This window comes from Malaclemys terrapin, chromosome 16, assembly GCF_027887155.1.
Source record: "Malaclemys terrapin pileata isolate rMalTer1 chromosome 16, rMalTer1.hap1, whole genome shotgun sequence".
NCBI classification, from domain to species: domain Eukaryota; kingdom Metazoa; phylum Chordata; order Testudines; family Emydidae; genus Malaclemys; species Malaclemys terrapin.
The window spans coordinates 14,855,960-14,874,140 of NC_071520.1; the positions used below are offsets into that span (position 1 = coordinate 14,855,960).

At 52.5% G+C, this 18,181-nt stretch overlaps 1 protein-coding gene across 1 annotated transcript in view; it reads right to left on the bottom strand.

Annotated features, from left to right (window-relative positions):
• The window catches only part of SLC25A1 (solute carrier family 25 member 1), a 42,452-nt gene that overhangs the window by 9,643 nt on the left and 14,628 nt on the right, over positions 1-18,181 (bottom strand). Inside the window, exons 2-3 of the mRNA XM_054006183.1 lie at positions 2,363-2,470; positions 1,036-1,135 (exon numbers count right to left, since the gene is read on the bottom strand). Coding sequence (XP_053862158.1) covers positions 1,036-1,135; positions 2,363-2,470 — 208 coding nt within the window. The remainder of the gene's footprint in view (positions 1-1,035; positions 1,136-2,362; positions 2,471-18,181) is intronic.

An 18,181-nucleotide genomic window follows, 5' to 3' on the forward strand; every position in this document is an offset into this window, starting at 1 on the left:
TGCAAAGCTGCTCTTGCTGGCCCTGCCGGCCCAGCCATCCTGCTCGTCTCTGAGTCACGCCCTCACGCTCCAGAGAAGAGTGAAGCTGATCTGCCAGAACGCCACCGCCCTGACCCGCCTGGGCTGGTGCTGAGGGTGGGGACCGAACTGCTCAGAAATCACACGCTTTCCCCTGCAGCATCTCCTCCCTGGGAAGGCTGCGACTGCAGCAGCCAGGGCCAGCAACGTCTCCCCACTCCCTACAGTGCCTGCTGCTGGGAAAGGCTCAGCCTGGAGGAGCTGGGAGCTTCCCAAAGAGCACACTGCTGGCAGTGCCTTGGGGGAGCTCCCCACAGCAAGGCCTGCTGGCAGACAGGGCGATCCCTGGAGCCAGCCCTCCGGCAGCCTCCACTCAGGCTAGTCCTGCTAAGAGCAGGATGGTTTTCTCAATCCATCCCAAAGGGAACGGCCATCCAGGGAGGCAATCCCACCCCTGCCAGGGAACTGGGCACGCTGTCCAGTAACGATTGGCCAGACCCACCTTGACTGAGACAGTCTGCGGATAGATCCCAAACTACCCTGAGTCATTCCCTCCCCTCCCCGCAGCAGGACCGAGCTGCCTCAGCACATCTCCAAACACGAGGCCACCTCCGGACACAGGCAAGCTCCATGGCAGGCAGCCCTCAGGAAGGGTCACTCAGGGCTCCTGCAGACAGACAGACCCTGCACTGTGCTCCTTTGCAGGAGGCACGTCCATGGCCCTCCGGCCTGCTAGCCTGGGGCCCTCACCAGCCTATCCCCACGTGCCTGGCTTTTAGGGCAGGGCTGTTCTGCGGAGAGGCTGTGCGAAACGGACCCCCGGCCTGAGACTCCCTCAGCAGCAAGATGGGGAGAAGGGGCCACTCCAAGGGACTCCTACGGGGTTTCTCATCTGCTTGTTTGGGGGCCTGGTGGATGTCAAGGAGAGCAGGAGGATCACCTGGGCTCAGATTGTAGCAACTGCAAGTCACAAACGCCTCAGGGGCAAGGCTGGAAGTCACAGCCGGAGCGCCTTACCTCACGGCAGCCTTTGGGATGGAGCCATACACCAGTGAGCTGAGGCCTCGATAGAGCCCCTTCACTCCATGGCCCTGGACAGTCTGCTTCACGCAGTCCGCTGGGGAGAAGGCATGGAAAGAGGGGTTTAGCCAGCCCCACAAGCCAGCACGGCATCACCTTCCACCATTCAGGCTCTCCCTGGGCCACGCACTCCCTGCTGTCCTTGGGTAACAGCCAGAGCGCTCAGGGCAGGGTAGGCGAGTGCCAGGATGGAACAACTCAGGTAACGCAGTAACCAACGCCAGGCTGCAAACGCACCATCGGAGAGAACACCGTCCCTGTCCGAGTGGACGTGTTCGTCTCGTCGCTAAAGCCAAGGAGGCCAGGACCCCAACGCTGCTGCAGTTAATGGATTTCCCCTCCAGCATGCTGCAGCTGTGGAACGTGAAGTCCTGATTCATGTCCCGCCCCCCGCTGGTGAAGTTCAAGTCACATGCAGCAGGTGTCTGACTACATGACTCAGGCTCCCTAGCTAGAACTGGGCAATGCCAAGCCCTTTGCAGAGCTGATCCAGGATGGGAGAATGGCACAGGGCACTGTTCAGCCCTGGACTCAGCAAGTCAGAAGCCATGTGGCTGCAGATCCTCAGGACCCGGTTCCAAGCCAGCTGGGTTCTCTCTCACCCCAGTGACTGTTGCCCTCCAGCCTGGCCCCAGCTGACAGCGTAAGCAGCAGAGTGCAGCGGTGATACGGTACAGCACGCCGCAATGCAGCCTGTGCATAAGTAGAAGGTTATGATCCTGCCAGTGAGGGATGCCTGCCAGTCGTTCCAGGCTGGAATGAGGCAGTCATCCCTGGAACTCCTCCAGCCTGGGCACCCAACCAGGCTACCGCCAACAGGGCTCTAACGCACATGCCGTCTCCCTCAGTGACAACAGGTGTGCTGCACTGCGCAACTGGCCAGGTCTGTTAGAGGGGAGCGCTCATCTAACTGCGATGCCTCAGCTTCTAGGGACTGGTGGGGGCAGGACGTCAGACCCGATGGCCCAGCGCGCTGAGCCACCCTCTGTACCCTGAAATGGCTTCTCCCCCCTTTCCCTACTCCCCCCCCCCCCTTGTGGGACAGGAAGGAGGCAGGCCCTCAAGTTCCAAGGGAGGGTCCTTCTGTGAGGGGCACCTGAAGACCCAGCTCACTCCCACTCCACCCACCGGTGCCAGTCTCTGCCTAGCATCTCAGCCCACTACTGGCTGCAGCGGCTCCAATAGCCCCTGACAATCGCCAGTCCCCTTGTTTGATCCCTACTCCAGTCTCTCTGTGCCCACGGCTGCCAGGCTCTGGGCTTACCGATGCCTTTGTACCGGGGCGGGTTAGCTTTCTCATCCAGCTGTAGCTGAGTCTTCACATACTCCGTAGGGAATGTAATGCAGATCTCAATGCCACCGGCAATACCACCTGGGGAGAACAAGGAGGGGGAGATAGAACCGGGAACTGCACAGCATCTCAGTAGCAACTCCCTGATGCCTGTTTCTAACTGCCCAAGCCCCACCTTTCAGCACTTGGAGCCAGAGTCGGGAGTGGAGTCACCTCCCAGGTAGGCACTTGGGTAAGGGCCAGATTTGCAGAAGTGCTCAGCAACTCATGAGCTCTTTTGAGCAGCTCGTCACTTATTTTGGTGCCTACATGGGAGCACGTTTGAACAATTGCTCCTTTGAAAATCTGGCCCTCGATGCTTTCAGCAGAGCAAGTGAGACATATTCTGCCCTCCTCTTCTGCGTGGTCTGGTTAGACAGGGCAGGGGCTGGCCCTTACTGTGTGTTTGTACAACGCCGGGGGCCATGGGACCCTGGTCTCACTTGGGGCCCCTTGCTGCTACTCTCATATAATAATAATAATTTTGCCGGCAGAGGAGCATTTAATGCAGGACTTAAATTCAGCCAGAGCGGTCCTGAGCAGAGCTCCAGTAAATATTTTCCAACCTGCAGCAGCCCTGGTGTGCTCCGCAGGGCTGAAGCCCTGAACCCCGAGGCTCCGGGAAATACTCAGGGAGAATTTAAGCCCTGATTTAATGCCATCATTTCATAGCACCAGACGAGCTTTCAGTGCAGACCACAGACAGTTCAGGCAGGGGACAGGCGTGCACAGATACAGACTAAAGGCCTGAATTACGATCTGGGAACCAGGAACTCCCAAATTCTGGCCCCAGCTCTGGCCACAGAGGCAGTCAGTGCCAAAGGCACGTCATGTAATCGTGCTCTGCCTCCCCGCCCCCCCACAGCCTGCAAGATGGGAATAATGGTAATTATCTGCCTCATGGTGTTAGCATGAAAATTCACTAAATGTCAATAAAGTACTTTAAAGATACAGTGCTGGGTATGCAGTAACTGCAGCAGAGAGACACCTGTCCCCCCTCCTCCAACGCTCCCCACATTCCTGCCAAAGCCCTGTCCCAACTGCTCCCTTTCACCCCCCCCCACTTAGAACAGCCTCTCCTTTCACCCCAAGAACCCTCTGCTCCTCCAGCAGACACGCGTGTGACACAATCCAGCTGTAAAGCACACATCCTGCTCTATGCTTGCACCAGCCTGTGCCTTCAGATTGTGAAATCCTCAGGCCAAGGATCTGTTTGCGCAGCACAGCTCACCAGGTATACAGCACTGTGTGCTTACCGCACTCCCTGTGTCAGGAGTTTCTATCCATACGTGGAGACACAAACCAGCACCAGGAAATTCTGGTCACTGTCTGATCCCCAGGCCAGTAGCTATAGTAGGTGGGCAAGTAAAAACTGCTTTGTGTTTTAATCGGTATGGTGAGGCTGGGCAAGCAGATTTAGTGTCTGGTCTGGTCCATTTCCATAGCAATTTCACAAGGCTCACAGACACCAGCATCACCCGGGGTTACACACTAAGTTAGAAGCAGCACAGAACTGCTTGGATTTTTCCCACCTGGTTCCTATTACAGTAGTTTAAAGTTAAACCCCCGCGTCTCTAGCACCCCAGTGCCCAAGCCTGAAGGGACATGGCCAAGGATATAGATTAGATGATCTAAAGGTCCCTGGTGGCCTTAGTCTGACCTCCCGTGTAACACGGGCACAGCTCTTCACCCAGTTACCCGTGCACTGTGCCCAGTGACTAAGGCAAAGCTTCCAGAAAGGCATCCAGACTTGATCTGCCGTCATGGAGAATCCACCACTTCCAGGGGTAATCCCATGCCTCACTGTTAAAAACTGGGCCCTAATTTCTAATGGGAATTTGTCTGGCTGCAGCTTCCAGCCACTGGGTCTTGTTCTGCCTTTGTCCCCTTTAGTGCCTGGAGTTAATAGGTTAACAGCCCCTAAGCCAGCACTCCCCGCTAAAGGCAGCAAGTTAATGATAAAATCTCCCCCCCTCCTTGGTTCTAAGAGGAGGCAGCCCTGCTTTAAAGAGAGCTACCTGAGCAAGGCCCCCGCTCCCAGAAGCTCACAGGCACAGAGCTGCCTGCACAACTAGCTCTAGGGATTTTCTTGCCCTAAGCAAACATCCATCCCTGTCGGTCTGCAGTGACACCCCCCCCACCAAAAGGGCTACTGAGCATTCCCCTGCCTTAGGAAGTCAGCCTGGGAATGCCGAGATTCCACAGGTGCACAATAAATGCTCCATGGGAAAAAACTGCCACATCTGTTGTAATATAGACACTGAAGCCAGGAAGTCCAAAGTGCTAATTCCAGCTCTGGTACGGACCCGTTGGGTGGCCAATGTTCTTATTTGTGTCTCTGACGGTGATGCTCAGAGGTTCCACCCATTGTGCTAGGCCCTGTACAAACACAGGGAGACCCAGTGCCTGCTCTGAAGAGCTTGCAATCTATATAGACAAGACAGACAGACAAAGGGTAGAAGAAGAAATAGAGACAGGAAGTGAAGGGGCCCACACTGGGTTGCACAAGGTCAGCCACCGAACCAGGGACAGAACCCGGGTCTCTTGATTCCCAGTTTGGTGCCCTATCCACAAGGCCACACTGCCTCTTCTACCCAGTCACATCCTTTTCTGTGCCTCAGTTTCTCTATATGTGCGAAGAGGATAGTATCTTAATCTGAGTGTCCCGTGAGGTAGGTAGCTAGTGGCTGCAATACTCCTGTTTAGTTGGAAAGCAACAAATCATTACTGCTAACTGCCAAATAATTGCAGAATGACTAACCAGGACAAGAACAAGAGAAGCACCATGCCAGAAAAAAATGAAACAAGAGGGGCGCAGAGAGCTCTCCTCTGAACGCGTCATCGCTGCAGTAAAGCCCTGAATGCTGGCCAGCCCTTACTCCAGCCCATTGCGGGGGGTGGGCAGGGGGGTTAAGAGAACAGGAAAGAGGCCAGATTGTCCTGCTCAGAGCCCTACCTAGAATTCTCACCATACTCAACACAATGGGGCCCACGTGACCGTGAAATCCTTATGGCAATCACAAGCCATGCTGGGACAGGCCAGTCTGCTCTCAGATACCACGCCAACCCGCACAGCCTGGTACTCCATAAACGTGAAGAGCGCGTAACGGTTTCACAAAACAACTGAAGTCCAGGCAGCAATTTCCACACCAACTGCGGCTCAGGCTGGGCTGAGGGAGTCACATGCAGAACTCCAGGATTAACTGATAAATAGCGGGGGAGGAATTAGACAAAGGGGAAGGGTGTTCGCAGCTCAGATCTGCAAGGAGATAGAGTGAGTGAGGCGGAAGGATACAAAGGGAAGCTGGTAGTGTAAACGCAAAGAACAAGAAGAGGAGAACAGACAAAATGTCAAGTACCAGGGGGTAGCCGTGTTAGTCTGTATCTACAAAAACAACAAGGAGTCTGGTGGCACCTTAAAGACTAACAGATTTATTTGGGTATAAGCTTTCGTGGGTAAAAACCTCACTTCAGATGCATCTGAAGTGAGGTTTTTACCCACGAAAGCTTATGCCCAGACAAAATGTCACATTCATCAGGGATGAGCTAGTATGATTACTCAAAACAGCTTCCACTTGGAAAAGCCCTTTTCACCTTTTAAACACCACCACAAAGATTAAAACACCCCAAGGATGGTGTTGAAGATCCCAGATGCCAATAGAATATTAGCAGCGACTTCAAAACAAAGCCACAGTTTCACACAGGCATCTGACTGTCCTGTCTACAGTGATCTCTCAGCTCTTCGTGTTTACACCATTCCCACTCCAATCTTTAGCTTGTGCATACCTTACGGTGCAGACTGGGTATTCCTTGTACCACAGGCTCCCAACACAGGGGTCACAACCCCGCTTCCCTTCCTAGACTGCAAGGTGTTGAGAACTCATGCTGGCCAATCACAGAGTGCCCTGCACACCCTGTCTAGCTATAGAAATGATCAAACACCACAGCCCCCGCCAACTGCTAGAGGGCCAAGGCTGCCTATGGATCGCCTGTGCACCTCTCACTGAAGTCAGTGGCAGGTGTCAGTATGTGACAGAGGGCAGGATTTGGAGAAGTGCAGCTCCCTGCTGCTACGTTTTTAGCATCAGAGAGAACAGCAACAGGAACCTAGCTGGCACTCGGGTTTGGCAGCCAAGTGCTGTAACTGACAGGCAGCTACTCAGTGCCAGAACGTCCGTGTAATTGTAAATAAGCCTGCAGAGACATTCTGGGATGAGCTGGTGTCGAGAGCAGTGGGAAGTTAGTGTGCTTTTATTAGAGTCGTTTGAAAAAGAGCAACAGAGGGTCCTGTGGCACCTTTAAGGCTAACAGAAGTATTGGGAGCATAAGTTTTCGTGGGTAAGAACCTCACTTCTTCAGATGCAAGCAAAGAAGTGAGGTTCTTACCCACGAAAGCTTATGCTCCCAATACTTCTGTTAGCCTTAAAGGTGCCACAGGACCCTCTGTTGCTTTTTACAGATTCAGACGAACACGGCTACCCCTCTGATGTTTGAAAAAGAGTTTCCCTTTCAAGAAATTCCAGACTTCGGTGTGACGAGTCCCTGGCATCCAAGCAGCTTGCGACAGGCGTATTTGGGGCCAAGATGCGTTTTCCACAGACCCCCAAACTTTTCTCAAGAGTCAGCAGATCCAGTTCCTTGGCACCACACCCGTATTTGCACAGGCTGATTTCAGTAGGGCGAAGTAGGATAAAGTGTCAGATTTGACCCTGAATTCACTGGATGCTGGTGCTTTGTGTTGCAATCGGAACAGCTCTTTTAGTACTGAGGGATATTAAAATAGCTATGAAATGGCTGAAGAAACACCCCAGAGTAGCAGGGGGGGAAAAGGATGAGAAGAAGAAGGAACCCTTTCAGAACTGCCCATGGGCAGCAGCAGAAGTATAAAAAGCATCCGCAGTTCCTGCCCTGTAATAGTGATTCTCCAACAAACAACCTTAAGAACGAGACTGCCTCGAGACACAAGGACTCCTGTAGCTGGCTAAGCGACTGCATGTTTCGCATTCCGACCGCGCCATTTCCCTCCAGCTACATTCAAAAGGCAGCCCAAGAAGTCTGCGCAGAACCGAGCCTGCACCCACATGCACTCCCTGCCTCTCTCTAGTTTGGTTCTTTTCAAAAGGCCTGGTCTAGACTTAAAATGTAGATCGACGTAGCTATGTCGTTTGGGGTGAAAATAATCCACATCCTAGCTACGGCAAACTAACCCACAGTGTGGACACAGCTACTTAAATGGAAGAATGCTTCCATTGACCTAGCTACTGCTGCTTGGGGAGATAGATCACCTACAGGAACAGAAAAACTCTTTCCATTGTCATCGGAAGTGCCCACGCTAAGGCCGCTACGCAGCGTAGCTACAGCACTATGGCTGTGCCACTGTACTCCCCATAGCATAGACAGGCAAGGAGCAGAACTCGTCTCCCAACTCCCTTAGCACTGAATTAGAGATCCCTAGTCACATTCCAGCTGTGAAATTAACGCAACCAGACCGATCACTCGTGATGCACTTCAACCCAGACTGGGCAAATTGGCCTTCATAGAGTAAAAGGAACTGGCCCTACCCATAACCCTGTTAGCCTGACCCAGCCTTGTTGCCCTCTCCGGTAGCCCTAAGCTTATATGCAGTTCTGGCAAGAGTTAGGTTAAATCTGTGGTGTCTGAGCTAATGTTTTGTGTGCCTCCAAGTTGCGGCTTCTGAATTTACTCAGGATCTGGAAGTGCTGATCAGACCAAGCCAGGCTGTTCTCGCTGGATTTCTGGCCCCGGTAGAAATGAGCAGTGCACAAGAGGATAGTAGAAAGCCTGTTCCCATGAGATCCCCAATCCTGGAGGTCAAAGGAGCCAAACGTTTGAGCGAAGCCTACCAAGCTTGGATCTGAGCTTTCCCAGAGCTCAGGAGGTCTCTAGCATGGTTTGGCTCCAGGGTTTTGGTTTGGCCTAGTGGTGAAGTCTGGATCCACATGAGAATTTTCCTAGTGTTCGGGACATTTGCATCAGGTGCATTTCTGACTGTGGTTCAGTTATAACACTCTCCTGGAACGCAGACACTCGGTATGTGGGGTTTATGGGCTGTAGGAAGTGTAACTCAGATCAAACAAAGGAGCAGTGGGCTACAATCAGTGAGCAGAGAAATGGATGCTAACAAGTGCCCAACCTAAAAGCCCCATTTCCGTCAAAGGCTTGTGCACACTATTGCCTTTTGAGAGATGAGACACTGGATCGTGCCTTATTGAAACTGCAGTCTCCTGTGCCTGTGATCAATGAAAGGGTCAGTGTCAGCCCTTGGTTTCTACCAGCATTGGAGGCACATACTGACCATATGAGCTTCATCTCCTGCCACTCTGTGTCCCGCCCAGTTCAGATTCCTTCCCTGGAGGAGGAGGAGGAGAAACCTTCAAGAGCATTATGGAGCCCTGCAGCTGTGGCCCCTAGCGACGCTCACGCTAGCAAGAGTGCTTGGGACCAGTACTAGGACAAGTCAAACACTCAGATCTTTCAGCCCTGGGGATCCATGGGGATTGTCTCCATCATGTGGGCGCGTGTTAACCCTGCCTGGCTCACACCCCTGCCCCAGCCAGTGGTGCATGCACCGTTCAGGTGGAGAGCAGGCCTGCTCCTGGACTCCTCCCCTGATCTTTGACTAGTGTCACAAGACTCAAAGAAGGGCCCAAATTCAAGCTTACAGAGTCCAGTGATTTTCATGGGGCTGCCCCAGAGATGGGCGTGGTCTCAGGTGCCCATTCTCCTCCCCAGACACCGGAGGTGATGTGAGGTTTGTGGCAGTGGAGGAGGCTGGGATACACCTACACAGCTCATTCTCACAGCCTCTCCCTCCCCACTGTCAGGGAAGAAGAAGGAACCTAACCCCCCTTAGTGGCCTGGCCAGCTCCCTTTCCATGCTGCTCTCATTCACAGAGAACAGCTACTCAGCATGACTTAGCAGAGAGGTCCTCTGCCTGTCATTGGCTCACAGACAACACCCCATGAAGGGAACACGATCTGCCGTGGCTGCAGCGTCAGCAGGGATGTGGAACAGCTCATAATGGACAGAGCTATGAATGGCCCAGAGGGAGAACAAAGAGAAACTTTTACCATGAGAGCCGTCCCACTTGGAGATTACATTCCGCTCTGCAACAAGAATAAGGAACTTGAGGTTCTGCCTGTGCTTCCTCTGCTGACTTGGAGAGGCAAATTCAAGGCAGACACCCAGTACTAACAGGAAATCTAAAGAAACTGCAGGGGGAGGGGAGGCGGGGTGGGTGTTACAGGGTTCAGCAGGCACCCACCACTGCTTGAAGTCACTGCCTATAGCAGGGCAGCAACTCTGAGCCTTTTGGGGCCACTGTAGCAGACAGTGCCCCGAGTCTGCCATTTGGACATGTGCTTGGTTTGCTCCAAGACGGGCGTTTAGAGCAGGCCAAGCTCTATAACAAGACAACAATATCTAGCTCGGATACAACGCTTGTCATCTTTAGATCTCAAAGCACTTTACAAAGGAGGTCAGGATCATTATCCCCATTTCACAGCTGGGGAAACAGGCACGGAGCAGTGCTATGATTTGTGCAAGTTCACCCCACAAGCCAGTAGCAGAGTTGGGAGTAGACCCAAGTCTTCTGTCCCGTGTTCTAGCCAGTAGGCCACACACTAGGCCTTCCCTAGGACAGAGTCTGGACCGCTGAGCCCGGAACATGTGCACTGCACTGGGGCCCAGCACACAGACTCCCCATCAGAGTCAGGGAAGGGAAGCACCAATACTGGAATTGTGGTTCCCAACCAGCGGCGCATAGAGAGCGCAGTGCTTGAAGGGTTCAGTATTCCATGTGCAGCGCAATTCCTCCATCCGTCTGGCCATCACTGCATATTTCATAGGCCTCCTTCCCCTAGACTGTAGTTCTAAATTAGAGACAACTTTTGAAAATTCAGCCCCAACCTCACCAGCGTTGCAGTTACTGCCTCCCTCACTGACAGGCTTAACCTCTTCAGCTTTTCCCACTCTGGTGACATCTGGTGTTTTTCTTAATGCCCCAGCTCCTGGAGGCATGGGATTACGGGAGAAGCAGCTCAGCTTTTTTTATTATTATTATTAATTATTATTATTATTAAAAGAAGATGTAGATTTCTAGCCCTCACAATCCCAAAAGGTTCAAAGCCCAGAAGGCAGATAAAATCCCTGAAGGACTACTTTAAAATCTTGGAGGTCTTTGTTTTTTTAAAAGTCAATTTCATGGTGTCTGAGACCATGACTCATGATTTTGGGGTGCTCTGGGCTGGCAAACTGCCCGTTCACACTAGCAAAGCACTTCAAACCTCAGAAGGAAGTTGCTCTGTCAATGTATTTGTATTACTCAGGATATTCCCCACGAGCGGTCAACAATCTTCTATTCATTGAACTTTTTGAAACTTTGCACTTTTAGAGAGGTAAGGGATTGACTCTGTGTACACAAATTTGCAGAGGGACAATAGAGTTGAGGTCTGTTATTTCTCACCTCTATTTATTTATTTTAAAACATTTTTGCTGTTAACAAGCATGTTACCTCTGGAGACACAAATACACAGTTTGAGAACGGTAAAACTAAGCATCTCTGATGGTATCTTCTAGACTGAGCACTGAGACACATTGGGTAGATAGAAAGATTAACCTAAATAATCTATACAGAAGCCTGTGGAACCCCATAAGATTGGGTCCCTAATCCATGAACTATTGGAACTTAAGAAAAGTTTTGCACATAAACATTACATGAATATATTGTCTCATACCATAGAATTAGAATTTATAATCCCTATTCCATGACGAGATATCTTTGCGCTATAATGTATATCTTTAGATAGAATGCTTTTTGAGGAAAAAAGCTTTTTATATAAAAAAAACAATTTAAATTAAAAAAAAAGCAGCATTGATTTTCAGAGGAAGTGTCGGGAGCAGGGTGGATAATGAGCCGCGGCTTGTCCAGTAGAACAACTTCAGCAAGGAAGGGCAGAGAGAGAGAGTCATGCTTAGCCCAACATTTAATACTTCCCTTCACAGCCTACCCTTCCAAGGTCTCCTGGACTTGCAGCACACCCCCCAACTGCCCTTTCATTCAGGGGTCCCTCCACATCCCCATCCCCACAACAGTCATCCCCCAACCCAACCCCACAACCCCAAATCATCACAGCCTTAACTCAATGGAGCTCTGCCAGTCTCAGAGCAATACTACCAACCCCAAACATTCAAAAACCAGGAGTCAGCCCCTGAAAAATTCTGAGCTTTTTAAAAATAATTTGGGAGGGACCTTCTGATTTTGGGCCTCTTGTGCTCATCTTTCCATGCCCCTCTCTGCAATTATGAGAGCTAGAAACACATTTATTTTGAATGGAAAGGGGAGACTCTCAGGGAGTTATCACATGACTCCAGGAGGTGGAGCTCTCAGAAAAATCAAATGTCATGGGGTTCTTGACTTGGCAATACCCGCAAGAGCCCTAAGTGTACGCCAAATCTCAGTTCCTACACACTGTGCTGTCACTTAGTCTGTTATGTAGCCAAAGATAACAGAGCTTAAAGCAGGTTACCTTGTCTTGTAGCTCTTCCACACTAGAGTAACTAGAACAAGGGGGCTGGCCCCCTCCCAGAGATACTGACAGTCACACCTTCCTGCAGGCTCAGACTCGCCACCTTCTTAATTACTGGCGAAACTGGTTTCATGCTCACACCCTCAAAGCACAAGCTTCTTTTCCACTCAGCCAAGAGGAAAACGGCAGGCAGCTGCCTTTCGAACAGTGGGAGGAATGCAGCACAGCTACCCCCTGGAGAACTAGTCTCACACGGTCTCTTCCCACGGCCAGGCAAAACCTGCGCTAGGAAGTGCAGCTGCTCCGGAAGTCAGAACAGCCAGATCCTCCACTGGATCTCATCTGCAAGGGGAGAAGCTGGCTAGTGTGGTTTAACATGGACCACAGCCACCCAGAACCTCCCTTGATGAAGCAGGACAGGTATCCAGAAAAGTGTTGGTACCATTCGGAACCTGTGCAGAGCTGCTTAGACCTTCAGCTGTTAAGTGGGGTTCCCATGATCATCATCCCCAGTGTCTATTCATGCACGCTGCCCATTCTGCCCACTCTTTTGTGCCCCGGCTGGATGGCAGATCAGTGCAACCCACACGGTCTTCCCACTTGCCCCTGTTGCCGGACCACCCCATCCCGGATGTGTACCCTGCAGAGCTGCCGGTCTCTACTGCATTTGGCCCATTGCATCTATTATTTTATTAGAAAGTCATGGGGACACATTCCTTGGACAGCACAATGGGACCAGCCCACAGACTCCTCCCCAGTGTAACTCCACTCACGTTACTCTGGGGATGAATTGGGCACAGGCAGCGTTAAAAATACCCTAGCAACCTGCCAGGTTTAAGCCTGTAATCCTACAGCCTTGCAAACCATGCTCCTTTCTCCCAGGGCTGCTGTTTGCAGACACCGCCGCTGACTTCACAAACACACACTGGTTTGCCTGACAGGGCCAGAAAAAGGCTTCTTTTCATCTTCCTCTGGGAAGTCCATGGAAAGTGCCCCAGGAACTCCTGCCTTGAGCTGTGGCAACACTGCTGCAGCAAGTCCCCCACCTAGCCGTGCTGACGAGGAGGCTTCCTAACCCTATAAAGAGACAAGTGGGTGAGGTGACAGCTTTTACTGGACCAACTTCTGTTGAGGAGAGACAAGCTTTTGAGCTTACACAGAGCTCGTCTTGTGGTGCAATCGAAGAGATTGCCTCTCCCACCTTGTCCCTCTGCCATCCTGGGACCAACGCAGCTACAACAGCACTGCATAGCCCTGCAAATCACATTGCTGGAGAACTCTGCTCCAACTGCAAGAGGCTGCAACAGACACAGAGGCGGCTTGTTTTCCTTCAATCCCCCGTCCATCCACGTCCAGCATGGTGCAACTACAAAGCGTGCTGAGGAGCAGAAGGCCACCTGGCTTGTAGGATTGCTTCATCCACTATGGCTTTACAGTCACGGGAACACATACTCGTAGTTACCCAGTGCCTTTCACCCAACGTACTCCAAGCACATCAGGATTCCTATTTACACATGGGGCACCAAAGTGATGTCTCTTATCCACGGTCACCTAGCGAGGTAGTGGAAGAGCCAGGAATTGATCCCCAACTCTCTGGCTGCCCAGTGCCACACCTCATCCACTAGGCTCTGCTGCCTCTCGGGGAAGGCACTGATTCCCACTCCCAGATGTCCACGGTCTGAGGATCCAAACACTTGGGTCACGAGACCCAGCAGCACGGTCACTGCACCCAACAAAGCGGTTTGCACTGTCATGCAAAGAGCCTTGGCTTTCAATAGATTGGGTCAGGGCCAGCTCTAACTGGTCCCTGGTAAGTAGCTCCCACTGCAAGGAAGAGAACAGCAGAGTCCGTCCTACAGATGCTGATTAGCTTACTGGCCAACAAGGAGAGAAGCTAATGGAGTTTCACTGCTCCATGCACAGACTGACTGTGCTTCACATCCCACCCTATACTGGCAACAATGCAACTCTGCACAGCTAAAGTCACCTTCCCAGCCAAAGTCACTCTCCAACCCTCCCCATGAGCCAATGATTTCGTCTTGTACATTTTAAGAGCTGTGAGTCATCAGTTCCCAGACACTCAGCTGTCGCGATTCCTTCTGAGCTGCCGGAGCGACATTAAAATGCCAAGCCAGAGGAGGAGAGCACTGTGGCCTGACCGAGCTGGCAAGAGGAGCAGGCTTTTTGAGGCTTGCAAGACAGGTGCGTTTTGCCAGTTCCTTGCTGGATTGTCAGCATTTCCAGCCAGCCTCTGGCACCATCAGGAAGGGAATGACACTTGCTACAGAACTTCTTACATCAAACTCTACTATGGAGTAAAGATTGAGGTCTTAACTCTGAAGAGAACAAAGCATGTGGGCTAGATTCTGGTTTCAAGCAACAGAGGGTCCTGTGGCACCTTTGAGACTAACAGAAGTATTGGGAGCATAAGCTTTCGTGGGTAAGAACCTCACTCCTTCAGATGCAAGAAGTGCGGTTCTTACCCACGAAAGCTTATGCTCCCAATACTTCTGTTAGTCTCAAAGGTGCCACAGGACCCTCTGTTGCTTTTTACAGATTCAGACTAACACGGCTACCCCTCTGATTCTGGTTTCAGTTACACCAGTGTAAATCCGAGAGAGACAACCTGGAGTCAATGCAGTTACTCTGGATTTACACTGATGTAACAGAGCAGAACTTAGCCCCATGCCCGGCAAGTCTCCAGCAAGTAGCAGAAACCCCCTTATTAAGCCGAGAGAGTCTCTCGGATTTGGGGGATGCACCCAACATTTCTCAGTATCAAGCCCATGCTATTAGGATGGGACTCTCGACAGCCAGGGGGGCTCACCCCAGCCCGTGGCTCCTTCTGCTCCCAGCACCGGGCAAACTAAGGGCTGATGTTAACATCTGGGCAGATCAGACACTCTGCTTTCTTTCAATGAAAGCAGCAAGAGAATAAGCAAATGGGGCAATTACTGATCTGGTTCCTCTCAGCCTTCTGTGACCCCCTTAAAGACAACACCAATACCCCTAGCCACAGTGCATGTTCTTGCACCCACGTTTCACTATATTTCAGCCCGCTGCAGCCAAGAGACAAAAAGCACGATAAAGCAGAATACAGGAAAGTATTACAGGCAGCAGGAAAACCTCCATTTAACAGGGATTTGAGACTAGAAGCCACGGATGGAATCCAGAGGGCCACGGTGAAACAGCCGGAAGTGAACGGCTCAGCTAATTGCAGGCCTGCTCTGTAGGGGCCGAACAGGCTGGGAAGAGGAGGAGGGACGAGAGCGCTCAGTGGGTGAAAAGCTGCTTCTCCCCTCAGGCAGCAGGTTGCAGAGCTTCATCCGCCCCCATCAATTCAGCCCCATTGCTTCCCTCAGCCCCACCCATGTGGGAAAACTGCCTGCAAAATACTGCACCTGAAACCACCACTGAACACAAGCCAGTCTCTGTACACTAGGGTGACCAGACAGCAAATGTGAAAAATCAGGATGGGGGGGGGGGGGTAATAGGAGCCCATATAAGAAAAAGACCCCAAAATCGGGACTGTCCCTATAAAAATCGGGACATCTGGTCACCCTACTGTACACACAGGCCGGCCATCCAGTCCCAACCCCAGCCTGGGGATCCAGTGCTGGGAGAGCCCCCTACCCCCTCCCCGCCACACACACAGTCCCTGCACGGGCCAGCGATCCAGTGATGGGAGAGCTCTCCCACCCGCATCCCATGCTGTGGCCAGGTTCTCGGTTGCTGCTTGGATTGGCAATCCAGTAACGCTGGTGCCCGCTGTGTGGGACACAGGGAGCCAAAGGCCTGTGGACTGTTCTGCCCATGGCCCTGCATCTCTGGATGGTCACAGCTCTTCCCTCCGCAGCAGCACTCTCTGGATCCCTGTGCAATAGCTGAAGTGAAGAGGGGTCTGGGCAAGTCCCATCCCCTTGGTGTGTCTCCGTGTGCCCACCCACAGACGAGGGCAACACCTCCCTCCCCAGAGTCACTATCCACCAGGCACTCTGGAAATGGAGAGCGTTACGCACGTGCTGAGTCCCACCCCGACCTCCAGGAATGGGCCTAGCCCAGCAGCTCAGCCGTGTCTAAGTGACCAGGGCTCCTACACACTGAAGAGATACAAATGACAACCACTGCCAAGGCCGCCAGCCCCAGTTGAGCTCCGGAGGCCTGACAGGTGAAGGGCACAGCTGTGTGTACTGGGACCAGGCTACCGCCCAGCATCCCTGGACTACCACCCACCCCCCTCAGGGTCAGAGCTCAGCGGCTGGGCCAGGGCCAGGGGGCCCTTGGAGCCCTGCATCCCTTTCTGCTGGCATCATCCCACCAAACACTGGCCCCTCACTTCACTACCCAACCCCCCTCCACTGTTTACAGAGGCCTGAGGAGAACCACCAGGGGATGAGCTGAAATATCAAGGCCGAGCTGCCGGCTCCCAGCTCCTCCTCCAGCTCCGTCCGGCTGAGCAGCAGCTGCTGACTTGGCACTTCCCAGAGCTGATCTGAAAAACAAACCGAGCCCCAGAGGGAAACCAGCACCGAGGTCAAAGCAACCAAACCCACAGAGGCAGAGCCCCTATGGATACTGTACCGCAACAGCCCATGCTCAGAGCTTCCTAGGGCCCCTTTTGAGCCCTACCCGCCAAACTGTGCCAGCATCGACTGGGATCCAGGAGGGCTGCCCAGCACGTCTGCCCTACCCCTGTGGGCTGGGATTGTTTTTCTGACAAACCACGCTGCGAATCACTCCACCGAGCATGGAGCCTGGACACGGGCCACTGCCCTGCAATGGCAGCAGGCAACTCTGGCTGACAGGAGCCGGCTGCGGCAGTCTAGTGCGCTGTATATATGTGTGCCCCCGTGCCAGCCTGCACAAAGCCGGTGAACCACTATTTAGGCATCCCTGCCCCTTTAAGATGAAGCATAGAGGTTAATAACAGGGAACTTCGCTCTCTCGCTCACTCACGCAAAGCCACTCCTCACCTCCATGGCCACAAAGGTCCCCCCCCCCCGATGAGAGGAACTGCTGCACATGGGTTGGGCTGGACACCAGGTGGTGGTTGGGAGTGGGGCACCGTCAGGTTAGGGTTTCCAGGCCTAACACCCAAAGGGTGGAGCCTTATTTGGGGTACACAGGGCTCCTTCATCCATGACCACCAGAGGGAGTTTGAGAGTTTAACAGGATTCCCAGACGCACTAGCCATTTCGATGGCTAGCGAGATCATCCACAATTACATTGGCCAGGATAAAGACCCAGTGATATAAACCCATGTGCTCCCTGTAAAAATCCACCTGCTAACTCACAGGGGGGTGGGGAGGAGAGGGGTGGACGGGTAAGGAAGAAATTACTACTACGAGCAGGTTACTCCAGAATTGTCCTTTACTGGGATTCTAAACACCTTCCTCTGGAACATCTGGTACCGACGGCTGCCTGTGGGAGAAAGGACGTCAGCCCCATTGGCCCAGGGGTGTGATCAAATATGGCAAATCCCAAGTGCCTTGGTGCAGTTCTGTAGCCACTCCCCACACAGGGAGGAGGAGGCCATCTAAGTACTCAGGCTGGGGACTGGCCTGAGGATTTTCCCAGGGGCACAAGTGGGCCACACTACAGAGAAAAAGGCGACATCTGGAGAATGCACAGGAAGGTGGTGGGTGGAGGGGAAGTGTCAGACCTTCTTTACTGCAGGTGGAAATAGGGAGGGAAATGGGGGAGCTGAAGCGGGTTATGCATACCCATGCCCAGCAGCTCTGAATGCCGTGCCCTACCCTGTGTATACTACAGGGGTAAGCAGAGAGGTGACTCTTACTGCTGTGGCCAAGTACTGGATTGACAGCCCTGCAGTCTGGGTTGCTATCTACTATCCAGAACAGATACCGCATGGGCAGCTGCAATGCAAACTTCCCCCAGAGAGCCATCCTCAAACCTCCCCCTTATCTATGGAGCACAGACAACACACCCAGTGCTGGCTAGCACATGGCGTGCCAAAGAGATGATCAGGGCTAACTCAGGACATGGCGGGTGGGGGACTGCTAAAAACACCAGTCCACTAGGAACTGGACCAAGGCCACCAGCTTATTTCACAGAGTCCACTATACAGCCACCATGTGGTAATGAATGAGTCACTACTGCCCTTGGCTGGATTCAAACTGTCGAGCAAGATGCAAAAGGCTCCATATTCCATTAACAGTCACCCACTGGGATAAGCCATTCTGA